We start from the raw sequence: 26,975 nt of genomic DNA, 5'->3' as shown, positions 1-26,975 counted from the left end.
AAAAGGATTGCACCGCATGTTCCATTAACTATTGACAATTTTCCAATTGAGCAGAAAAACTGTGAAAAATATTTAGGGTTACGAATAGACAATCACTTAACTTTCAAATATCAAGTAGATTACATTAATAAAAAACTTTCCTCTTTAATTGGGTCATTAACAAATATTTCAAAATGCTTACCTAAAAAAATAAAGTATAACATCTACAATTCGCTAGTAAAATCGCATTTATTGTATTTAATAGAAATATGGGGTAATACTGGAAAAACAAAACTGCAAGAACTACAAAGAAAACAAAATAAAATTATTAAAATACTTTTTAGATATCCACCTTTGACATCAACAACTAAACTTTACAAAGAAACAAATATTATGAACTTACGACAACTTTATGTATATAATTCTTGTATTCTCATTAGAAAAATTATTAATAAATCGATACATTCAGAATTGTCATTTATAAAACAAAGCAATAAACGTAGCACCCGTAGACCAAGCTTATTAGTACTCCCAAAAATTAGAACAAATTTGCAAAAAAAAATATAACTTTCGATGGAGCACAACTATATAACAAATTACCATCTTATATAAAAAATGTAAGCTCAGTTAACGGGTTCAAGTCTCAACTCTCAAAATATATTTTAGAGAATACCCACTTTTGTACCGATTAAAATACACACATCTATTTTACTATATTACATTCCGTTAACTAAGTATCTATAAGGCGAATATATTTTTTGTCATCTTTACATTTATCATACTGTTCTCATGTAAGTGAATCTGTCTTTTTGAGAATAAATTCTTAAACCTCATATAAACAGCTTCAGTTTATACTCATGGAGCCATCTGCAACTAACGGTATTCGTTCGTTTTGTTTATAAATACGTTTAGAATATTATCTAAAAGGTAACTATGGCAGTAAAAATTGTGCTTAACATCCGTCGAGATTTTCTTCGTGAATTAGGTGAGAATATTGAACAAGAAAATGTTTATACTATAGAATTGACTCCACCTAGAAATAATAATTTAACTTTTCCAAATACGACACATGTCATACCCGTTGGCATCTTTAGTAGAACTGGCCTTAAGCCAGAACGAACAGAAGATTCAATCCAATTAGGCGGGCCTATAGAGGGACAATTAACAGTGTACATTGAGAATAAGCTCCAAACCTTCTCCTCAAAAAAGGGAGAGGAGGCCTTAGCCCAGCAGTGGGACATTAACAGGCTGTTACTGTTACTGTATAGAGGGACAAGAACTAAATTTGGAAAGAAATAGAAGGCGACCAAGAAGAAAATCCAGAGACAGATCACGAAGCCGGTCTAGAAAAACATCACGAAGTCACTCTCCAGGAAGATCCAGGGGAAGGTCACGAGAACACTCTCGAGGAAAATCGCGAGGTCACTCTCGAGGAAGATCCAGGGGAAGATCACGAGGTCGCTCTCGTGAAAATTCTAGACAGAAATCACGAGATCGGTCTTGATAATTTAACAGAAAGAGCCCGTGATCACTTCAGAGGAACGACTTCAGACTACGACCGACCAAATATCTAATTGGAGCATGAAAAAATAATTTAAAAAAATAATTAACGACTTTAATTTTAGTGTTTGTTTAAAATATAATGATATAAAAGTAAATATATTTAGTCTTGTTAAGTAATAATAGCAGTAGTACTATTTATATTAACAATTATAAATAATAATCAAAAATACTGCATTAGTAAAATTATAAGATAAGTCGATGATGCGTTTCATTGTAATATTAGCGTAAAATTAATGATAGTTGACTTTAATTGCATTTGAACAACTATTTATCCGATTGTCTTGAAGAAATAATTGATATACAAGTACGTTGAAATGTACACTTTTTAATATAACCAAAGTATGTGATTGTGTCTACTAATTTCAGGTGTATTTTACAATTGCGACGTACATCCATTACTTCGACCCAGGAAACTCAATAGTCCAAAAGAAGAGACATGAATTACAATTAGCAAATTTGAGGGAAGTTATAGAAGAATCATTGTATAAGAAATGGTTACTGAAGGCTACAAGACGATGGTCGCTGCAGTTGCTCGTGCAGGGAACTGCTCCCCTGACTCAGTCAGATGCGGAGTGTTGCATCGTGGTCCCGGATATATGGGAATGGTCCGCGTCACCTGTCCTCTCACAGCGGCGAAGAAGATATCAGATGCCGGTCGCCTCTTCGTAGGGTGGAGCTCGGCGAAGGTATGCGTATTGGAGCAGCACCCTTTGCGCTGCTTCAAGTGTATGGGCCTTGGCCACACGAAGGTGCTTTGCCCATCCAAAGCGGAGCGGGGGGGTCTATGCTTCCGGTGTGGCGTAGATGGCCACAAGTCGGCGGGCTGTACCGAGAAACTGCGCTGTGCTGTGTGCGCAGACGCTGGCAAGCCCTCTGGGCACGTGATGGGATCAGGGGAGTGCAACCCCCCCCATCACAAAGGGTACGGTGGTCTTAGGCACCCAGACTACCACCAATGTCGGACGGCGCCAGGCCGAGGAGGAAGTTTCAATGTCAACATGAGCACAAACATAAAGTTCCTCCAGACGAACGTCAACCACTGCGCCGCGGCGCAGGACCTGCTGCTGCAGTCCATGGCGGAGTGGCAGATCGACCTGGCTGTGGCCTGCGAGCCATATTATGTCCCTCCCCTACCTAACTGGTTAGGAGACTTGGACGGCACCGTGGTGGTTACTACCCGGAGTGAAACGAGTTCTCTCTCACTCATTGAGAGGAGCTCGGGTTACGTAGTGGCAGGGTGGAGAGAATTCGTTGTTGTGGGTACGTACTTCTCTCCCAACCGCGGCCTGGCGGAGTTCCAGATTTATCTCGGCTCGATCAGAGCTGCGGTGACCAGGCAGTCACCGAGGCTGATACTGGTCTTGGGCAACTTCAATGCTAAATCACGTGCCTGGGGCAACCCTGCCACGAATCCGCGAGGAAGGGCTATTCAGGTGTGGGCACTACTCTCCAGCCTGTCCCTACTCAACAGGGGGCAGGTTTACACGTGCGTGCGGCAACAGGGGGGGTCCGTGGTGGATCTCTCTTTCGCCACCCATGTTGTAGCGCGCAGAGTGTTGAATTGGAGAGTAGAGGAGGAGGTGGAGACTCTGTCGGACCACAGGTACATCCGGTTTGAGATCTCTACCTCTCGCAGGTCGGTGGAACCCTCTAGGGTGCCAACCACGCTTCCGAGGTGGTCTCTTAGCCAGCTAGATCGTGAGCTGGCCAGGGAGGCTGCCATCGTACAGCGATGGGGTTCCACAGGAAGGTGGGAGGGCGCCAGTGCAGAAGAGCTAGCGGGCCACATGCGCAGTGCCCTTAAAGAGGTCTGCGATGCTGCCATGCCTAGGTTCCGGCATAGAGCTCCGCGCCGGCAGGTGTATTGGTGGTCGCCCGAAATAGCAGAGCTTCGGGTGACGTATAGCCGGGCGCGAAGGGCTTACGTCCGTTGTAGGAGGCGCAAAGGTTTTGATGCGGACTTGGAGGGACAGCTATTGGCCGCTTATCGTCAGCTGAAAAAAGACCTACAGCTGGCGATAAGTCAGGCCAAGGAGAAAGCTAGGGAAGAACTACTGGCGGGCCTGAACCGGGACCCTTGGGGGCGTCCGTTCCGCGGTGTGCATGGAAAATTCCGCACGCAGGGTGCCCCCGTGACAGAGACAATGTCATCGGATCTCCTCCTGCGCCTGGTCGGGGAACTCTTCCCCCATCCAGGTGAGCATGTCCCTCCACAGATGGTCTCTCGCTCCATGATTGACGACACAGTGGCTCCACCACTGATCACGGAGCGGGAGATGGAGGTGGCCTTCGACCGCTTGAGGGCCAAAAACACTACGCCGGGCCCAGACGGGATTCCAGGGCGTGTTCTATGTGACGCTCTGGAATACCTAGGCGTAAGGCTTCGGGAGCTGTTCGACCAATGTCTGTGCAGCGGGCAGTTTCCGAAGCCTTGGAAAGAGGGAAAGTTGGTCCTGTTGCCAAAGCAAGGTCGACCGCCAGATTCTTCCTCGGCATACAGGCCGATTGTGCTGCTGAACGAGACGGGCAAATTCTTCGAAAAAATTCTCGCTGCCCGTCTTATTCAGCACCTCGACGAGGTGGGGCCGGGTCTGTCAGAGGCTCAGTACGGGTTCAGGGCGGGTCGATCAACTATCGACGCCCTGGACGCCCTGAAAACCCGGACCACGGATGCGGTGGCCCGAGGGAACGTAGTTCTGGCAGTATTGATAGATGTTGCGAACGCCTTCAATAGTCTTCCTTTCGAGACTATTGGGGAGGCACTCCGATACCACGGGGTGCCTTCCTATCTCAGGAAGCTGTTGGGGGCATACCTCCAGGACCGGGTAGTCCTCTGGGAGGGGGGCGATGGGCGTCTTGTCCGGCGTCAGGTAGGCTGTGGCGTTCCACAGGGGTCAGTTCTCGGCCCAATTCTGTGGAACGTTGGCTTCGACTGGCTCCTGCCGACATCCGTCCTTTTTTTTTTTTTTTTTTTTTTTTTTTTTTTTTTTTTTTTTTTTTTTTTTTTTTTTTTTTTTTTTTTTATAGAAAAGGAAGGCGGACGAGCATATGGGCCACCTGATGGTAAGTGGTCACCAACGCTCTTAGACATTGGCATTGTAAGAAATGTCAACCATCGCTTACATATCCAATGCGCCACCAACCTTGGGAACTAAGATTTTATGTCCCTTGTGCCTGTAATTACACTGGCTCACTCACCCTTCAAACCGGAACACAACAATATCAAGTATTGCTGTTTTGCGGTAGAATATCTGATGAGTGGGTGGTACCTACCCAGACGAGCTTGCACAAAGCCCTACCACCAGTAAAACTTCCTAGAATGGGGGTGTTGTGCTATGCGGACGACACTCTCATCACGGCGACAGGGCGGAATTATCAGGAGGCGGCTCGCCTGGCCGAAGTCGGTACGTCGCTCGCAGTGGACCGCATAGGAATGTTGGGCTTGAGGGTCTCCATCTCAAAAACGGAGGTCCTCTTATTCCACGGTCCACGTCGAGGCCCCCCTCTTGCAACTGCGCAAAGTTGACTAAAATATGGAAAAACATACAAAAATATTAAAACTTAGCTAAGTAATTAATTATTATTTTTTTATTTCATTTACTTTATGCATAAGATAAAGTCATAAATAAAAAAATGTATTTTATTTTAGTTTTTTTACTTTAACCTTAAAACTAAAAAAAATTTATATATGTATAATTTTTTTTTTAAATTATTATTTTTTTTTTGTTAATTATACATATATAATTTTTTTATATAAGTATAATTCAAATGGATTGCCATTTTTGAATCCGCGACATGTAGTTCAAGGAATCTTTATTCTCAAAAAAGACGAACGTCACTTAAACGAGTAAAATATAATAAAGATCGCCACATAGGTAGGTACTCAGCTAACGAGATATAAAGTAAGTTTTAGTCTTATGTCATCAGTATTAATTTTCTAAAATGTAGCGTGAAAGCCGATACTTGAACTCATTAATTGAGCTTACATTTTTTATAGTAGGTAGTAATTTGTTATAAAGTTGTACTCCTTCAAACGTTATATCTTTCCGTGCATACTTAGTTCCAATTTTCGGGAGAACTAGTAAACTAGGTCGGCGGGTGCTACGCTTACTTATATGCTTCACAAAGGACAAATCAGAATGTATGGATTTATTAATGATTTTTCGTATTAAGATACAAGAGTTATGTATATATATAGTTATATATAGCTTTCGTAGATTCATAATCCTTGTTTTATTGTAAATTTTTGTTGTAGGTGTTAGAAGGATATCCAAAAAGTATTTTTACTATTTTATTTTGTTGCCTTTGAAGTTCTTGTAATTTTGTGTTACAGCATTTCCCCATATTTCGATTAAATAAAACAGATGTGACTTGACCAAGGAGTTGTAAATAGTACAGCGTAGTTTCTGAGGTATGCACCTAGAAATATTTTTTACTGAACCAATTAAAGAGGAAAGTTTTTTCTTAATGTGGTCTATGTGGATGTTGAAAGTTAGATAGTTGTCTATTCTTAAACCAAGATATTTTAGCAAGTTTTCTGTTCGATTGGAATGTTGTTAACAGTTAGCGCATTATGCTGTGGAACAGTTTTGTTTTTTGGTTTCAATACAGTCTTGGATAATGGAACCATTCGTACAAAAGATCTAGAACTTCTTGTGCTTTAGCAATAATATCATTTATGTTGTTTCCAAAATAAAACAAGCAAGTGTCATCCGCGTACAAAGTTAGTAGTTGTAGTTCCAATGCTGAGATGTTATTGTTATGTTTATATAAGGAAAAGAAGTGCTCCCAAAATAGAGCCCTGTGGGACTCCATAGGTGATAGGCAAAGCCACACTTTGGACACTTCCAATTCCAACAATTTGCGACCTATTCGTGAGATAGGATTTTAATATTTTAAGTACGTTACCTTTGATGCAATGTTTTCAAGTTTATGTAATAGGAGGTTATGACTTTTGGTATCAAAGGCTTTTTTAAATCGATGAACACGCCCACTGTGATGTTCTTTTTATCTTTGTTTTGTCTTATTTTTCTTATTAGGTCTACAGTTGCAGCAGTGATGTTACTTTTAACCCTGAAATCGAATTGTCGTTTAGATATAAAATTAAAAGTGTCCAAGTACGTAGCTAAGCGACTGTGAATCAGTTCTTTTAATATTTTTGAGAGAACTGGCAATACAGAGATTGGACGATTGTTTCCTGTGTCAGTTTGTGGTCCAGATTTATGTATAGGAGTTTTGCGATCTTCAATGAGTCCGGGAAACTTCCTTCAGATATAAGTTTGTTGAAACATTGCGACAAGCTTTTTGAAATCAAATTTCGTACATATTTTATGGCTTGAGGGCTAATTTTATCTATACCAGTGCTTCTGTTAGAATTTAGATCTTTTTTAATCTTTTCAATTTTATTAGATCTACATGGTCCCAATGTTAAAAGTGCATGATTGCTATGACTATTTCTTTGATTATGGGATGTAGAGTATAATTATATTTTTTGGATATTTTTTCGGCTAGAACTGAACCTATTGTTGAGAAATATGTGATAAAAACATCACAAATTTCGTTCACAACGGTAATAACTTTTGATTGCATGATAATTATTGAAGGAGCACAACTTTTCTTTGTTTTATTACTCTATAATTTGTTTATTAAAGTCCATGTCCTGTTTGGGTTATTTGCACTGCTTTTAAAAAGTTTATAATAGTATGAATTATTTGTATCTTGTATTAACTTAGTTGTATCATTTCTCTTTAAGTTAAAATCATTTACTATTTTCTGACTTTTCGGATTGATCTTATGTTGTGTCCATAAATAATTCCTTTGACTTATTCCATCGATAATTTCCCTATTTAACCAATCTTCCCGAATAGCATTCAGAATTTTAGTTTGTGTTAATTTACAATCATGTACATGCATTTTTATTATATTTTTGAGTTCAGTATAGTTAATTATTGTGTCGCTGATGCCCTAAGACTCTAAAGAGGCATACAGTTTTCTGTAGTATATTGATTCATAAGTAGTACATAATTTTTTCGGAGGTGTATAATTATTTATTTGAACATAGATTTGATTGTGATCTGACATTGACGAATTGATAATAGCAAAGTTAAAATAATTTGTTTTTAAATTAGTGCTCACATGATCTAAGATAGATTTTTTGTGGCAGAATCCCTTGTACAATAAGTTTTGTTTATTTTATTTAGTAATCTGTGGCCAGATTCATTTATTATTTGTTTATATTTCAATAGCTTCTTATTATTTTCTAGAAGGTTAATGTTGAAATCGCCAAACACAATAGCCCTTTTTCTTTTATTTATATATTTAAAATAAATAATTTTCTATATCTATAAATTGCCTTGTAATATATTGCGTATATCACTATAATTTTGACATTATAATTAATATTATCTATTTAGTTTGGTAAGGTAAAAGAAACAACCTTTGTTTGTCTTCTCTGGCTATATGTATATATATATACACATATATTTTGTTCACAAATATACATATATATTTTGGTTTTAAGGTTAAAATAAAAAAACTAAAATATAGTGCACAATTTTATTTACAACTAATTTTTTTGTATGTTTTTCCATATTTCAGTCAACTTTGCACAGTTGCAAAAAACCGTTAGGCATATTTCACTCCCCGGTGCCATACAGTATCCAGGATACGGTATTTCACCTCTTTGGAGCCATCGTCTTGTAGCCTTCAGTAACCATTTCTTATACAATGATTCTTCTATAACATCCCTCAAATCCGCTAATTGTAATTCATGTCTCTTCCTTTGGACTATTGAGTTTCCTGGATCGAAGTAATGGATGTACGTCGCAATTGTAAAATACACCTGAAATTATTAGACAAAATCACATACTTTGGTTACATTAAAAAGTGTACATTTCAACGTACTTGTATATCAATTATTTCTTGGACAATCGAATACATAGCGAGACGTGGCCAACTCTCGCGAGACACGTTTAGCAATTTCGCGTCCCGGAAATGAAGATGCTGCGGTGGATGTGTGGTGTTACGCGACTAGATCGCATTCGTAACGAGCACATCCGTGGTAGCCTTGACGTTTGCGATGTAGCGGATAAGTTGCAGGAAAGCCGTCTGCGTTGGTTTGGCCACATTAGCCGCAGACCTGGTGGTCTGATGTCTGGTAGTCTGTGACTATGTCGGGAACCGATGCCTGGACTTTGTTGTCGAAGGCTCCCGCGGCAGGTCCAAGAAGCGCTGACTCGATGTTGTGAGGGACGATATGAGAGAGCACGATCTCACTAAAGAGGACGCTTTAGATCGGGCAAAGTGGAGGCATAGATGCAGGAAAGCGAACCCTGGCGTTACTAGGCCGGGAAAACGCTAAGCAGAAGAAGAAGATTACAATGAAACGCATCATCGACTCATCTGATAATGTTACTGAATGCAGTATTTTTGATTAATTATTATTTATTTTAGTTAATATAAATAGTACAACTGCTGTTATTACTTAACAAGACCAAATATATTTACTTTTATATCATTATATTTTAAACAAACACTAATATTAAAGTAAGTTATTCTTTTTTAATTTATTTTTTCATGCTTTATGCATGTATATCTTCCAATTAGATATTTGGTCGGTCGTAGTCTGAAGTCGTTCCTCTGACTGGGAGATAAGTGAAATATATGGAAAGGAAAATATGTATATAATATAATAGTTAAAGTATAATGCAAAGTTACTTGTTTCATCTTGATCCTATTACTGTCGCCACTATAATTCGTGTAACACACTAATGTTAATGAAAACGTTGGCCATAAGTAGAAATTAAGGTTGGTAGAGCATTGGCCATATAAGTAATGATTAATATTTCTTATAGTATCAAGGTCAATGGGTGGTGGTGACTGCATACCTATTAAAATAAAAAAAAATTAATAACGGGCTAACTTTTTCAAGATGTCTCAAAAAATTATAGGAGTTTTTGTCGGTGACTTTTATCGAACACTATATACTAAGATAGCTAAATAATTGTTCAACCCGGATAAGTAGTGAATATAGGGACTACCTCTGTGGAATATTGCTTCGCACATGCCATTCATAATAATTCTTCTGACCTGCCTGCGAAGTCTTCCTACTTTGCACTCCATTTCACATCAGGTTTTTTCTCTTAGTGCGTCGAAATGTAAAATACCTTATTTTTTATTATGGATTTGAAAAAACGACGCTTTAAATTTAGCAATGTAGTTATCAGAACTTTGGACACCTAATTAAAGTAGGTATAGGTAGTATAGTGGAATAGTGATTTAAAATAAATAAATATATATTAGGTCCTTACATATGAAATTGGCGTTTTGTACGGGAGGAATATAAAGTTTTTTTTTTTTTTAAATATATTTAATTAATCGAATTATGCAACGTTGTTATCTATGCACTTTTGCCATCTCATAGGTAGTTCATTGATTCCTTTACTAAAATAACCATGAGGGCGAGAATAAATAAACTCTTTGAAGGCGGTTTGGACTGCCGCATCGGAGTTGAATTTTTTTCCTTGTAAGAAGTTGTCCAAATTCCGGAAAAAAATGGTAATCTGTTGGATATTTCATATTTTCCATTGTGCGGTAATAAGCGACGCAATAGAAAAAAAATATGAGGAAAAAACAAATGAATGAATGTTTTCAAAACTCAAATGTACCTAAACCTGTAGCTAAACGAATTTGTAAAATTGAATTTGGAATTCTTAACCAAAGAGAAGATATTTCAGATCAAAGTGGTCAGTACGACAAAACGCTAATATTCATTACTTATCCGTGTTGAACAATTATTTATCTATCCTAGTCTTCATCTCCGAGTCCGATCTGGCAAGCAACCATACAAAAATAAATAATTATTACTGTGTGACGGCAGAATAGATGATTATGAATGAACTTTCAAAAACACTATACCACTACACCTTTTACTCATGAGTAAACTTTAACACTTTCCATATTTAAAACTTTCCATATTTAAAACTTTAAATATAGACGAAGTTCGATACAAAATTTCATCATAAATTTCCAATTTAGTTGATATATTTGCAAAAACGTTTTAATAACTGTATTTAATTAAGAAACATTACCCAAAACATCGATTTCCATGTTTCCAATTTTCCATAATGTCGAACTTCCATACAATCTCTCATTATAAATTTCACTCCCTTTTGCGATGGATTTACTCATACTATTCTTTACTCAGTAACAGAGATACCTTAACACCGATTTCCTAGTTTTCAATCCAAAACATCCATAAAAACTTTCATCCCCAAATTCAAACTACTTGACGGATTTTTCGCTGAAAAAACACTGTAAGCGCCGTCGTCTTTTCTCCATAAATAGAAGCCTGAACCTTTAATACAAACGTACATCGCCAATTTCACAATCTTAGGTGATGAATTTCCAATAAGGCTGTATGTATCAATTGTCTGTTAGCAATAAGCAGAATGTTAAACTACTGCCTTTTAAAGTAAAAACTGAGTTAGTTTTAAAATGCAATGCTGTTGAATTTCTTATACAAAACTTCTACATTTATTTTATTTATTTAGGTGTCTTTGAAGTCATGGGCATATAAAAACAAATTAATAATACAGGTAATTTAAATCGTAATAAGAAAATTTTAATATTAAATGTAATACTTTTGAAAACATTGCACAATATTACAAAAGTATTGTACAATATTACAAAATTATTGCACAATATTATGTTACTTTGTTCAGATTTTTTAAGGTTTTTTTTGTGTATTTTCATATTTTTACTTGTTATAGTTAATATTAGACTGATATGGTATCTGGCATCTAGGTGCATTGAAAAGTTATATCTCTTTAATATTATTACTAACAATAATTATAATCTAAATTATATATTACTATGTACTTAAATATTTATTACCAAAATATTAGAGGATTGTGCACTAAAACTTTACAGTTCTATTCTAATTTGTGAAATTCCAATTATGACGTAATTTGTCTAAGTGAGACCTGGTTTCGATTCACGCTATAACGTGTAACGAAATGATCGTGACTATGCACTTCTAGGGGTAAGTAAGGGCGGTGGTACACTTATAGCAGTACGTCGTGGCATCTATGTCGACATGCAACAATCGAGGACACCATTGTCTCTTCCAGGTGCTGATATAACTTTTGTTAATATAGTGGTCGGACATGGTTCAAGTAAACAAAAAGTACGGTTTTTCTGTTGTGATTTCCCTCAAAATCAAAACCAGTGCGATTCTGAAGCCACATTTTTTGAGTTCTTATCAGATTTAAATTTAAATAACTCTTTTGATAAATATATTGTTGTAGGAGACTTCAACATAGGAGATATTGTATGGTCACATAACTCTGAAAATACACTAGCTATCCAAAACCCATCCGAAAATAATTTAGTTTTGCAACTATTTGCTTTTATTTGCTTCTCTGGCTGGTGTCAGTATAATGGGATTTTTAATGGTAATAATAGACTATTGGATCTCGTTCTGTCTAACTGTAGTTGTTCGGTCGAAAGAGCTACACCATTATCTTCGCCTGAAGACGCTCATCATCCGACTTTTTCTGTGTTGATGGATATTATGTTGAATGATTCTAATTTACGTTATGCTCCTCGAATCGTTCGTCGCTTTCATGTTGCTAACTACAACGCAATTAAGAATGAGTTAAATAATATTGATTGTGTGGAACAATTCGAAACATGTGATATAATTAACGCAGTAGATAAGTTTTATTTAATAGTTAATAATATTGTGGATCGCTTTGTACCAGCTAAAACAGTATACGATATCAATAAATATCCTGTATGGTTTAAAAAGTGTTTAATTAAATTGATTAAAAAGAAATTACAAGTACATAAATGATGGAAAATTTATGGTCATATTAGTGACTATGACCAATTTGCTGACCTTCGACACAGAACTAAATTGATGGAAAGAGAGGGTTATGATGTCTTTATTGCTAGGGCTGAAGATAATATTCATCACAGTTCCCGGAAATTTTGGTCTTTTATAAAATTAAAAAAAAAGATAGTAATAACATATCTGACACCATGTTTCATAATAATAGTGTTGGCTCCGACGGTCCTTCCATCTCTAATCTATTTAGCAACTTCTTTAAATCAGTTTTTGAAGTAGATGTTGTGAATCAACCCGATATTGATACTTTAAACAAGCATGGTATTCAGTCCTTAATTAGTACTATTAATGTATCACGCCGTACCGTTGAAAGATATCTCTCAATACTCGACTTATCTAAAGGCAGTGGCCCTGATGGATTACCTCTTACGTTTTTAAAACGATGCAGTAAACCTTTATCAATTCCTTTACATTTATTTTTTAACAAATCCATATATTTGGAAAAAATCCCTTATTGCTCCCATTTTTAAAAATGGAGATAAGCATAATATCAAAAATTATCGTGGAATTTTAATGTTGTCAATCATACCTAAATTATTTGAGAAGATTATTTACGATACTTTGTTTCCTTTAATAAAACCTCTGCTCATTACCCAACAACATGGATTCGTTAATAAAAGATCAGTTGAGTCTAATCTTGTTGAGTTTCTCGATGTTGTTCTTTTAGCTCTGGAGAGAGGACATCAGGTTGACGCTGTGTATACTGATTACTCAAAAGCATTTGATAAAATTCCACATTTGGTATTAATTAAAAAACTTGAATATATTGGTATACATGGCGATTTGCTAAGATGGATACCATCATATATCCGTGACAAAACTCAAGCAGTTGCTGTCAAAGGACACATAGCTAATTTTGTCATAATAACATCTAGGGTTCCTCAGGGCTCTCACCTCGGTCCTCTATTGTTTAATATTTTCATTAATGATATACGGAAAAATTTTCAAAATCCTAACATACTTCTATATACCGATGATACAAAACTATTTAAAATCATAAAAAAAGTGATGACTGCTCAAATTTGCAATATGATTTAGATATTTTAAAGCAATATTGTTCATCTAACGGCCTACATCTTAATTTTGATAAATACTATATAATAAATTTTCTAGAAAAAAAAAATCCAATTTTATTTGATTACACAATTTCCAACCATTTAGTTAAGAGGGTAACCGAGGTTAGGGACCTAGGAGTGCTTCTAGATTCTAATTTACTATTTGACAGGCATGTGAATAAAATTATCGCAAAAGCTTACAGTATGTTGGGTTTCATATTTCGCCAGGGAAGAGACTTTAAAAATATCAATACATATAATGTGTTATATAATTCGTATGTAAGATTTAATTTGGAATTCGCTTCAACGGTTTGGAATCCACAATACTCTAAGTATATTATGGCTATTGAAAATGTACAGGATAAATTTATTAGAAGATTAACGCGTAAATTTGGGTCCAATTCTATTAATAAGCTTAATATTTTGTCCCTTGAGAAACTCTGGGAATGCAAAGATCAGGTTTTTCTTTATAAAATTGTAAATAATTTTGTCGATTCAATGTACCTAGTCAACAATATTTATATCAAGTGTTCACATTCCATTGTCCGTTCAAAGTATACCTTTTATGTCCCAGTGTGTAGAACGAACTATGCTAAAAATCGCTTTTTGGTAAGAGCATGTGACAATTATAATAAACGTTACTCTAATATAGATCTTTAAGGAAAATTTATGTAAGTTCTTAGAAGCCTTAAAAAACTGTATTTGTGATTAATATTCCTATATTTTTATTTGATCTGCTTTTTAAATTACATTTTAAATACTTTTCATATATTTTAATTAATTGTTAAATAACTTGTTATTGTTAGGTTCACTCCATGATTAAATGTAAAAGTGGAAACTTTGTTTGCTTATGTGAGACTTATTTTGTTACCAAATGTTTTATATTATATATGTATTATAATCATAGCTTATATATATAACTTAATACTAAGAAACAATATTGATCGTTACTGGATCACATATTGAATAATACATATAATTATTTCATCCTATTTTTTTTTTTTTTTTTTTATAGAAAAGGAAGGCGGACGAGCATATGGGCCACCTGATGGTAAGTGGTCACCAACGCTCTTAGACATTGGCATTGTAAGAAATGTCAACCATCGCTTACATATCCAATGCGCCACCAACCTTGGGAACTAAGATTTTATGTCCCTTGTGCCTGTAATTACACTGGCTCACTCACCCTTCAAACCGGAACACAACAATATCAAGTATTGCTGTTTTGCGGTAGAATATCTGATGAGTGGGTGGTACCTACCCAGACGAGCTTGCACAAAGCCCTACCACCAGTAAACCTAATATATAGTGCTGAAAATGCTGATCTATCAGATTAATTTAGGTGGTACGTGCAGAGCTGACTCGCGGCGGCGACTTCCCGGCTAGGTGTTTTTAGGACTATACGTGACAAATGTGTAATTTGTTTAGCCTACTGATCTCTTAACTGGGTCGCGTCGGCGACTGCGCGACTATGTGCTGCGTCAGCGATCCTCCCTGAGGTGCTGTACGTAACATGCTGTATGTTTCCCAAATAAATAAATAAATAAAAATAAATAAATCATAATAATATATAAACAGCTTCAGTTTATACTCATACAGTTGTCTGCAACTAACAGTGTTGTTCGTTTTGTTTATAAATACGTATATAATATTATACCCTACCCTAATATAATATATTACAATGAATACGGTCACAAAATGGACCAGGTCCCAGGGATCGCCATGCGTCTCCGACATACGTGTGCTCGATGCAAATAACGCAATGCTGTAGTCAACAGCATAAAAAAATAAATAAAATCTTTATTTTTTGAGTTAGTGATCTGTTAAAAAAGTATGTATAGGTACCAAATATTTAAATAAAGGTACTGGTAGTATTGTAAAGCTGATCTATCACTTTGTACAGGCGTTTTGATGCACACAACAGCGCGCAAATCGGCGCACTTCATATATGGGCGCGTTTAACCGACAATCTACCAGCATAAGCTGAATCCTATTTTATATGTTTGAGCGTATAGATCTGAGCTCAACTTACATTGGAAGAATCTAATTATCTGAAACTGACAGTATATATTTTTTATTTGGTTTTTTTGTTCCTTTAAACTTTCAATCATCATCATTTTAAAGACTATCATTTATAAGTAGCTTAAGTTTCAGCTAATTCAACTGAACAGTGGTTTTATAGCATTTTTATCAAATTAATGTTTAACGTGATTCTTTAAATTGACATAACTTTTGATCTATTTATAAACCGATTGAATTAAACAAACACTAAATTTTATGTGAAGTTTTCCACAATATATTAGTGAAAACCGCATGCAAATCAGTTAAGCCTTTTATAAGATTAGCGAGAACAAACGTACAGATAAACAATTGTTGATAATAATTTAGTATTAAGGGTTAAAAAAAATATGAAATTGTGCTATTGACAGATAATGGTTGACAAATGCTTAGTACATCTATGAGTTTTTGTTTATACTGTGATATGCTTGTTGATGTAATGTAATTAATTATCTAAAGTTTGAATCTTTGAAAATGAAGTTTTATCATAATGTATTGTATTTTTATATGTAGGTAATATGAATTACGATAGTTTTATTTGTGGTTTTAATTTGTTTTTAATTAATTTATTTTTCATGCTGTATTAATAAGTCAATTTACCGAGTGTAAGGTTCTCACCTGAGACGTGTATGAGGTCATACACGTTATCAGGATGGTAAAGTGTAAGGTTTTACTGATTTTTAATAATTATTTTGAGATTTTTAGAAAATAATGGTAATATTTTTAACTAAATTAACACTGGTTGGAAATTATTGAGCGAAAAAAACTACGCGGTATAAAAAAAAGAATCAAAATATGGAAAGATTGTGATTGCAGGAATTCCAATAAAAATTTAATAGAATTGTAAAGTATTGATAAGTAATAAATTATATAACAAGATACGTGTGGAAGAGAATAAAATGCTAAAAGTAAATGTGAAGGATTGTTTTACTGGGGTGTTCTTACAATTGATATGAATTTTATCATCATTACAAGTAGTTACAATATAATAAAATATTTACAATTCATACCCAAGCCAAATCGTCTATACCTTAATTTTATTAAAGTATAGTAGTAAGTATATAAGTCCTCCAGACCGATTTCGGCCACGGCGGCCAATCTCAAGAGAGATTAGCCAACATGCAAGATATATTATAGTGCACAAGTGTGTGCGCAAACACAGGTGCCCTCTCTATTCCCCCTAGCTCTCATAATCTGATGGGACGGATATCCCACACGACCGGAAAGAGTACAGGCGCCGGACCAACGGCTTTACATGCTTTCCAAGGCACGGGAGTGTACACACTTCCAACTTCCAGACTCCAGGCTGCTAGTGAGATTTTTCTGGCAGAAAAACCAAATTAACTTTTTTTATTGGCCCGACCTGTGAATTAAACCCAGGACCTCCGGGTCTGCGGCCTTACATCAAGCCACTAGACTAACGAGGCGTCTATACTATATTCCAATTACAGAAGGAGCAAATCTTTACTCCTGTTATCTAACAGACCTTAGATTAACATATTTCATGCGATTTGCTAATAGCTCTGCTATATTATGCACTACAAACAATTCTTGATAAATATTAGGTCCTTACATATGAAATTAGCGTGTTGTCGTACTGACCACTTTGATCCGAAATATCTCCTCTTTGGTTAAGAATTCCAAATTAAAATTTACAAATTCATTTAGCTACAGGTTTAGGTACATTTGAGTTTTTAAAACAGTCATTCGTTTGTTTTTTCCTCATAATTTTTTTCTTTTGCGTCGCTTATTACCGCACAATGGAAAACATGAAATATCGGTATATTTACGAGTACGAGTTTTACCGTGGCACCAGTGCTGCAGAAACAGCTCGAAGGATTAATGATGTGTACGGCGCTGCTGTCGACGTTTTTGGTTTCAACGTTTTCGTTCTGGAAATTTCGACCTCCAGAACCAACCCCGTGGGCGGCCGGAGACCAAAGTGGAAAATGAAGAATTAAAGGCTATTGTGGAAGCGGATCCATCACAAAGCACTTAGCTGCAGGCTTCGGGGTAAGTGATAAAACTGTATAAATCCGCTTGAAACAAATCGGGAAAGTAAAAAAACTTGAACGATGGGTACCTCATGAATTGAGTGAATCGAACTTGCAAACACGCGTCGACTGCTGTGTTACTTTGCTCAACCGACACAATAATGAAGGGATTTTAAATCGAATCATTACTCCAGTGCCAAAGCGGCAGCCTTTGCCACCTAATGCACTCTCTCAGCTAATAGCTCTTGGCTCCAGGAGGGACCCAGAGCATGTCGTATGGATGCTTGCCAAATCGGACTCGGAGATGAAGTGAAATATTTAGTCGATTTAGTAGTATGGATTATTATTGTAAGTATTGATAATAGTGTAAATGGGTGGTGGTGACTGCATGCCTATTATAATAAAATAATAACGGGTCAACTTTTTCAAGATGTCTCACAAAATTATAGGAGTTTTTGTCGGTGACTTTTATCGGACACTATCTACTAAGATAGATAAATAATTGTTGAACCCGGATAAGTAACTAATATATGGACTTCCTCTGTGGAATATTGCTTCGCACATGTCATTCATAATAATTCTTCTGACCTGCCTGCGAAGTTTTCCTACCGTGCAACCCACTCCACATCAGCAGAAAAGACGTTTCTGGCACTTGCGTTATATTGATTTTGGTAATACTACGATGAAAAGACATGTTTACGTAGATAAGTCTTTCTTTTTTAGCATAATGATCACGACAGCGTTATTGTGTCTTTATTATCTGTCAACACGCAGAAACTGCTTTTCGTCGTATGATATTGTTTTGAATGTAAAATAGACGCTTTTACGACTCTTCAACTTAGTAACCATCAGAAATGGATGAAAACAGAAATGTTTTTTTCCTTAGTGCTTGATTAAATTATTCGCGAATATATTTTATTTACGAACTGCTAACTAAACTAAGTTTGTGTAAGTCTAAGAATAATATAATATATATTGGCAGATGCGTCTTTTTTTACTGTTTATAAATATCGGAAAAATTAAATGTTGGCAAAGTGTTAGATACGACTTTTTCTCTTTTGTTAGTGTTTTTTTTATCACAGTTAGATCATACTAATATTCACTCGTTTTTGTTACAGTTAATTTCAAAATTCAGATTATATTTTGTTCACACTGTTATATAAGTTAGTTTATTTTTTTTTCTTCAATTAGAATATACCTAAGTGAGCAACAACTTAAAACTTTTCATTTGCATGTTATCCTATAAAATCAGTAACAAAGTATATATATTGGTATACATAATATACTTCGTAACACTACTTTTATATGCGCATTAAGAAAATGTAAATAAAAAAATAAATAAATCGTTGCGATTAGATAACGAGTTAACACTGACGGTTCGATGATAGCTTATGACAAATGTTTGACTAGACAATTTTGTTTGTTTCCGAGCTTTGTGTTTCCGGACCAATGACCAGACTTTTCCAGATTTATTTTGTTCTTTATTGTTTAATTAAATAAAATCTCCATTTGATTTTACAATTTATTACTCTTAACTTATTAATCAATTTTAAAATCCCTACTACAAAACAAGATGAAAAACACTAGATTACAATCGAAGGATGCTTATAAAAATATTTTATAACAAAAATCGTTTATACATGTCCTGTTTATATGGTTATTATAGAAACAACCTAATTATGGGGAATTGGAAATGTCCATATTATCTGGCGAATTTTTCTCATCCGTCATGTCAAGGATTTTATCATCCATTAATGAATTGTTCTTCTCCTCGATTACTGGCGGAAGATTAGGCGAACGGTCGCGAGACTTTCTCGAATGAGGAGTCTTTGAATCTCTGTGTGATCGACTTTTAGACCTCCTCGTGCGTGAGCGGGAACGTTTTCGGTCACGGTCACGGTCACGGTCTCGGTCGCGGTCACGGTCGCGTTCGCGGTCACGATCACGGTCACGAGACCGCGAACGCTTCCTATCCCTGGAGCGGGATCGTTTTCTATCTCTAGACCGGGTTCTCCGACGATCTCTCGAGCGAGAACGCTTTCTATCACGCGATCTGGTTCTTTTTCGATCCCTTGATCTTGATCTCTTCCTATCTCGTGAACGTGTTCGTCTGCGTGACTTCGAGCGTTTTCTTTTTGACCGCGATCTGGATCTACGTTTAGAACGAGAGCGATCTCGCTTTCGATCTCTAGAACGTGATCTATCCTTTTTCTTTGAAGGCGACTTATCCTTTTCTTTTTCTTTATCCTTATCCCTTTCCTTGTCTTTATCCCTGTCTTTCTCCTTATCTTTATCCCTGTCTTTCTCCTTATCTTTATCCTTGTCTTTCTCCTTATCTTTATCCTTTTCTTTGTCTTTATCTTTTTCCTTTTCTTTATCTTTCTCTTTTTCTTTATCCTTTTCTTTTTCTTTCTCCTTCTCTTTAGTTTCTTTTTCCTTTTCAACCTCGACGTATTTCTCCTTTTCTTCAGCGGGTGTTGATGCTTTAGATTTAGTATCAGAAGTTCCGTTGGTTTCGATTGCTGCGATTTCTATTTTCGCTTCCTCTTTTTCTTCTTTCTCGACTTCCTTTGGTGGTGTCTTAGACTTGTCTTTGTTTTCTTTCTTGTCTTTTTCAGAGTCCTTCTTGTCTTTGCGATCGCGGTCACGGGATTTGTCACGTTTTGATCGCGAACTGCGATGGCGAGATCTGGAGCGAGTTCGTCGGGAACTACGGTGACGTGAACGGGATCTGAAAAATATTTTTTTATTAAAACGAAAGATATAAAACTTATTATAATATAATGTCATAAGACAATCGTAATTCGTTTATAAATATTTCGTAATTTTACATGCTGGTCAATAATAATAAGTATCACCCAATATAGTTCCTATTTATATTAAATATATCCTTTGTTTTTGTTATGTATGCATTGTATGGCATTAGAAAAAGATATCTTTCTTAAATTTGGTTGTCCAAAAATTATAATTTGTTATAATGGAACTCAATTGACATACAAACATTTTGTAGAATTTTTGAAAGGTTTTAATTTAACCAAAATATTTTATAACACTTTGTATACGCTTCAGAATAATCCTGTGGAACGTTATCATAAAACTCTAGAAACTTGCATAGCTTGTTTTGTTCATGATGATCATAGAACTTGGTCAAAATATTTAAATCACGTTCAATTAGCTTTGAATAGTAATATAAATTTAGCTACTGAATTTACTCCTAATTTTCTAATGTTTGGTCGTGAAGTTGTAATTGATGCTTCATTACATCGTTTTAGTAATTCAATCACAGATTTGAATGAGCTTGAAGTTGGTAACCAACATACTTATGCAGTAACTTTGAATTCCCTAAGTTCAATTTTTGATTTAGTAACCAAATCCTTATTTAAAGCTTATAAAAAGAATGCTTTCATATATAATAAAGGAAGGAAAGTTATTTCTTATGGGTCAGGTGATATAGTTTAGAGAAGAAATTTTGTCTTGTCTAATGCTTCACAATATTTTTCAGCAAAACTTGCTCCTAAGTTTATTATATCTCAAATAATAGATTTCTAATAATGTTTATATTTTGAAAGACTTAGGGAAAGGTACTATTGGTCGTTATCATGTTAAAGATATTATTAAAATATAATTTTGGTATAACTAAAATATTTTGTAGTTATATTTATGTTTGGAATAAATATGGCTTTGTTAAAGAAGAATGAGCGAGAGGTATGATAGAAAGTTCGCCATAAACTTGTGAGTTGTAGGAGTTGATAGGATTCCAATTTGAATATCTTTCTACAAATATATTTTTCCAAAGTTCAGCTTAGGACATTTTGGTTTTCAAAATAAAATGATTCCATTTATTTCTTTGACTCATAAGATCTTATATATTTTGTTTGTTATATTTGTGATATTTTGTTTTTACAATATATTTTTGTGTGTGTTTATACTTTTTTAATCATATTGTTTATGTGTTATTGTAAATAACATTTTTGTAGTTTTGTTGAACATTATTACATTATTATATAATTTAGTAATAAGTAATTTTTAGTTAAAGTTTTGTAGAAATAATCCTTAGAATTGAATTATTGATCTTTTTTGAAACAATTTGTTATTTTGTTCTGTGCTCGGCAAACTGGTGGTGTTGGGCCGGTCACAGACTCAATATTTTTTTGAAAGTTTTGTTTAACTGTGTTCGGAAAGCTGATGGTGTAGAGTTGGTCACAGCACAAACTATTGTTGTATGCTTTCGTGTTCGAAAAGTCGTATAGTGTTGCGACGGCCACATATTTCTTTGTTTTATTAGAAAAAAAAAACTTTGGTTGGTGTTCTTGATATACTATAACTTTCGTATATTCCTTAGACCCAATATTTTATCAAATTTTTCATCTATCAAGTAAAGTAAAACTTTAGACTTCTTTACTCTAAATTGGCACAAGTTTTATTAGACTACTCATTACTTTCGAGTGAGGCTATATTGATTCCTCATCTCCAAGGTTGAGGTGTTTAATAATTACTTTTACTTAAATATCTTGTTAACAATAGTTTTGTTGAACAACTTTTTGCTATCGAGTGAGACTATATTGAGTTCTCATCTCTAAGGTAGATTGTTGATATAGCATTTATATTTATTTTATTATATATTTACTTTTTCTTGGAAATAGCATTTGTTATAGTTTTGTAGCTAAGTTAGTTTATATTTTTCAATCCTCTTTTGTAGATTTTCTAATTATTTATGTCACTTTAATGTTTTGTTCAATAGTTTCAATCTCTACTCTTTTTGTAGAGTCGGATAAAAGAGTCTCTCAGGGCGAGCTCCTCTTTTATTTTTTAGTTGAGGGTAATGTAAAGTAATTTTTGTGTGCGTTACATGGATTTTTTTTTTTTTTTATAGAATAGGAAGGTGGACGAGCATATGGGCAACCTGATGGTAAGTGGTCACCAAACGCCCTTAGACATTGGCATTCTAAGAAATGTCAACCATCGCTTATAGCCAATGCGCCACCAACCTTGGGAACTAAGATTTTATGTCCCTTGTGCCTGTAATTACACTGGCTCACTCACCCTTCAAACCGGAACACAACAATATCAAGTATTGCTGTTTTGCGGTAGAATATCTGATGAGTGGGTGGTACCTACCCAGACGAGCTTGCACAAAGCCCTACCACCAGTATGCATGCATTATTTTAAAATAAATATGAAAAATTTATTAAATTTATAACCTAAAAAATAGTTGTCATGTATCAATTGACTTTGACAGGTACAACTATAATTATGTTTATACATCATTTGAAAAATACTGCTAAATTTGACGTCTCGTCACAATGCAAATTTTTATGCATTATGTATTTTCGAACTAATTTTAATTTATATCTTTATATCTTTGAGATGCTTTGGCATTTGTCTAAGACTTCACTTTCCTTCCGGTCATTGGGTCGTAATAGTGACCTAAATTAGTTTTTGCAGTTTTTGTAACTTTTATTTTTTTGTAAACTCATAATATTGTTTATAAGTACTGTTTTCATGATCAATATTCCCCATTATATTTTGGTGAAATTAATTAAAATCCATATTGGATTGTTTAAATAATCGTGGATTTGCTATTATCCTGGTATACCTCGTGGGAATAAAATTCGAATTGGATTCTTAAGAACCCTTGGAAGATTTATTTCAAGATGTCTTCATGATATTCTTTGGAAAGATTTTGAGGAGGTCTAAACTTTAATTAAGTAACTTAAAGAACTGGACTATGGTATGTAATTTCTACATATTATTTTCGCCGCTGTAGTGAAACCGCGTGTGATTTATATAAACTGTAACTTATTTAAAAAAGTTGGCATTCGAAAAGATTCAAAAAATATTTACATATTGAAACTTTATATTTAGTAACATTAATTTGTATCCATTTAGATAACAACTTATTGTTTTGTTAAACTTATTTTGTAAAACTTTACTTTGGCACTTGTTAAGAATTAAAAAAAAAAAGAAAATATTAGATGTAACTTAATTATATTAATTTTAAACGGATATAATCATCGTGACGCGCGAGCATTTTGCATTTTGGAATTAATAATTTAGAAAATAAATTTACTATCTTTAGAGGTTTGTTTAATTTCTATTTTTCCATCTCTATACTTTTATTTTTTTTATTTGCCTCTTTAGAATTTTAAATTTAACTTAACAATTTTACAACTAAACCCTACACCTATAAAAATTTATATATTACAGCATACACTAATAATATAAGTATTATTATTATTATTTTCGGACTGTGTATTGCTATTGGCCCTTGTGGCCTCTACAGCGTCACCGGGCGGGTTAATAATGTAATACGTATACAATTTTAGCAATTTTCAATGAATTCGAAAACATTCCTTTAGTTTATCTCAAGTAGGTGAAAAGGAAATGACAAAACAGTAAGTATACCTGGTGCGGTGGCGGTGGCGCGAGCGCGAGCGGCGGGAACGATGCCGCGAGCGCGACCGCGAGCGCTTCCCGCGGTGGCGCGAGCGCGAGCGGCGCCGCGAGCGGGAGCGGGAACGCGTCCTACGAGAATACTTCGTCAGTGACAATGTTCATGATAAAGCTTTTATTACAACATGACTTTACACTAAAATTGTGCTTTTCAAATATCTTGAATTTATTTCATTATCTTTAACGAATTATTATAAAACATTAATAAAAATATAATATACAAAGTACTCAAAGTGAGAATGAAAAAAATATAAAGCTAAAAATAATTAAGTAATATTAGTATATTAATTTGGTTAAACCTTTTTTTTTATTTAAATAATTTAATATAAATAATCATATAGACTTTTGGCACATCACTGTAGTGTCCATGCATTGAATTTGAATCAAAATGTTAAGCACTTTTGTGATATACACAGGAAGAAAAGAAATTAGCTTAAATCTGTTTCACTTTTACTATCAATGATCACGTCTGGGTAGGTACCAACCACTCATCAGATATTCTACCGCAAAACAGCAGTACTTGGTATTGTTGTGTTCCGGTTTGAATGGTGAGTGAACCAGTGTAATTACAGGGGACATAACTTCTTAGTTCCCAAGGTTGGTGGCGTATTGGTGATGTAAGCGATGGTTAACATTTCATACATGCCAATGTCTATGGGCGTTGGTGACCACTTACTATCAGGTGTCCCATATGCTCATCCAACTTCCTATTCTAAAAAAAAAAAGTTAGATAGGGTACTTTGTTAAATAAGTGAGTTGATATTTGTACCAGAATCAATCTGTAACTGTCTAATACTTTCAGTGAACATGTTTCAGACTTTGTTATCAACATATGCTAATTTATTATTAATTTGCATATAAGCTGGATACGCCATCCACCTTTGTTTTTGTTTAATATGGTCTATACAATTGTTACCTCCTTTTATCCTTAGACAACAATCCTATAACAGGATCAATAGCAGCTGATATGAGGTTCTGTGCTTCCTTTACTCTACACATGGCTTCTTCTATCTCCCTCTGGGCAGCTTCATTACTCTTCGTTTGAGGCTTTGAAATAGCCTGAGTAGCATGATGCACCTAGTACAAGAAAAAATATATAGAATCGATATTACTTTTGAAATCCTTATAAATATAAAAATTTGATTAAAAAATTGCAAGTATATTAGAAACGTTTTTAGTCTTTTTAAGATTCCTACGGAGTAATACAAGAATATTAGGTATAAATATTAGTTCCATACTATTCAGTATTTATCTATATTACCACATAGTCTGACAGTAAGTATCTGTACCCTGCCCCGGTAATGGTGAAAGTTCAAACAATAACTTACACAAGAAATGTCAGCGTTTAATGCATACGCAGGCAGATGCAGTCCTTAGACGGACTGCTATTGTGAAGTCAGATGCAGAGGTCTGTAACATTCTATATTCCCACTAATGTAGTTTAGTTCATTATATTAAAAAACAAAACGATTTTGTTTGCTATTTTTATCTCAATTTACCGTTCATCATCATATCACCATTCTCACTCTAATCAACTCTTTCATTGAATGGAAGAAAGAGACATAATAATTGTTTGGAAGAGTTATTTTAGAAGTTTACCTAAATAATTGCATTAACTGACTGCCCTTTGGAATATATTTATACATATAATCAAAGTAATCAATCAGCCCTAATTATTGATTGATTGATGTATTACTCGAGATTATTTACAAATTACTTAAGAAATTTAACCAAAACATTTAGATAATTGGTTATGCAAAAAATTTATGTTATCATTTATCAGAATTCTGGTTTATATTACCTTTATAATCTGCCCTTCGACAGCCGTTCCATTCAATTGAAGAACTTTCAATACACTTTCTTGTTCTGTCATTTCAAGAAGTGCATATTTAAGACTATCAACATCTCGTTCACAGAAGCGCAAATAGTTGATCTCACCAGCCTGACAAAAATGATCCACAAGTTGTTGATGAGTTAGTGCTCCAACATCTATGAGTAAAAGTGTTCTTCTTATCTCTTCTATCTTCCTAGAATCATATGCCGCTGGGAGTGGTGGATATGGCGGCAAACCCGCTTCAACTATTTTAGGATCATATGTTTGTATAACTTGATTTGGCGGGACGCCTTCTAATGTGTTAATTACATGAGCCGGTAACCGTGGCTCGACCGTACTTAGTCCTGGTACTAGTGTACCATTACTTGACATTTCTAATGCCCTATGTTCATCGGGAATCTCGCCAGATTGCATGGGAATAACGATCAAAGCGCGGTCGATAAACACAGTATTCGTCATATGTTGAGCGACATTAACGGTTGCAGAATCGTAATATTTGACGTAGCAAATCCTTGACTGAACAGGACAGGACACATCTCTGATTGTTGGGTATAATCTAATATCATCTATTTTCCCCAAGTAACCAAACAATGTTTGCATTTGATCCTTTGTCGCTTGAGGGGCGATGTTGGTAACTTGTATCACCCTCGTAGCGCTTGAAACCATCTTTGATGATTTGCACATGAAGATGATTGTTTTTTCCTTTCAAATAAATTGATAGTTATACCACGAAAATCACATTTTGGAATCGTTTATTACTTGAGAAGATTTGTATTTTATATTTTTTTTACCGAACTTTCTTGAAGAAACACGCAACACGCTTTCGTTGCCGCACAAATAATGACAGATGGCAAGCGGGACAGATTAAAAATAGAAATATTTTTTTTCCTCAATTGAATAGGAAGGTGCCTGCCAACAAAAGGAATGCCAAGGGAGCTCATAGTTAAGTTAAAAATATATCGTTAGAAAATTAAATCAATATTTATACATTTATTTAAAAAATCCGAATTTTTCAGTTCCAGTATTATGAGATTCTGTTTTATATTTGTCTGTTCTATTCTTTATTCGAGATTCGAATACTTGTTGTCTACTTGTTTCAGTTAATTTCAAATACTATGCCTCAAATTTAA

At 34.9% G+C, this 26,975-nt stretch overlaps 2 protein-coding genes across 2 annotated transcripts; one reads left to right on the top strand and one right to left on the bottom strand.

Moving 5' to 3' along the window:
• The first annotated feature begins 817 nt into the window (after positions 1 to 817).
• LOC126774721 (uncharacterized) lies at positions 818 to 15,018 on the top strand. The gene is made up of 3 exons (XM_050496257.1): positions 818 to 964; positions 1,909 to 2,870; positions 14,935 to 15,018. The coding sequence occupies exons 2-3, from the start codon at positions 2,034 to 2,036 to the stop codon at positions 15,016 to 15,018; spliced, it is 921 nt and encodes a 306-aa protein (XP_050352214.1). The 5' UTR covers positions 818 to 964; positions 1,909 to 2,033.
• Positions 15,019 to 19,065: 4,047 nt separating this feature from the next.
• LOC126775063 (probable splicing factor, arginine/serine-rich 7) lies at positions 19,066 to 26,703 on the bottom strand. The gene is made up of 4 exons (XM_050496795.1): positions 25,813 to 26,703; positions 24,928 to 25,088; positions 23,964 to 24,083; positions 19,066 to 20,289 (listed from the first exon to the last, which is right to left on the bottom strand). The coding sequence occupies exons 1-4, from the start codon at positions 26,527 to 26,529 to the stop codon at positions 19,236 to 19,238; spliced, it is 2,052 nt and encodes a 683-aa protein (XP_050352752.1). The 5' UTR covers positions 26,530 to 26,703; the 3' UTR covers positions 19,066 to 19,235.
• Positions 26,704 to 26,975: the final 272 nt, after the last annotated feature.

Source organism: Nymphalis io, chromosome 17, assembly GCF_905147045.1.
Source record: "Nymphalis io chromosome 17, ilAglIoxx1.1, whole genome shotgun sequence".
NCBI classification, from domain to species: Eukaryota; Metazoa; Arthropoda; class Insecta; order Lepidoptera; family Nymphalidae; genus Nymphalis; species Nymphalis io.
Note: the sequence above shows the minus strand (reverse complement) of the source record. Positions and strands in the feature narration are given on the sequence as shown.

Bases quoted from the DNA above. Each gene is read 5' to 3' on its own strand.
- LOC126774721 (XM_050496257.1), top strand. From the start codon at position 2,034: ATGGTTACTGAAGGCTACAAGACGATGGTCGCTGCAGTTGCTCGTGCA. The intron at 2,871-14,934 runs GTGACCAGGCAG...TAATTTGTTTAG, and splicing joins TCGGCTCGATCAGAGCTGCG to CCTACTGATCTCTTAACTGG.
- LOC126775063 (XM_050496795.1), bottom strand. From the start codon at position 26,529: ATGTGCAAATCATCAAAGATGGTTTCAAGCGCTACGAGGGTGATACAA. The intron at 25,089-25,812 runs GTAATATAAACC...TTCTTGTACTAG, and splicing joins TCGAAGGGCAGATTATAAAG to GTGCATCATGCTACTCAGGC. The intron at 24,084-24,927 runs GTAACAATTGTA...GTATTCTCGTAG, and splicing joins TTGTCTAAGGATAAAAGGAG to GACGCGTTCCCGCTCCCGCT.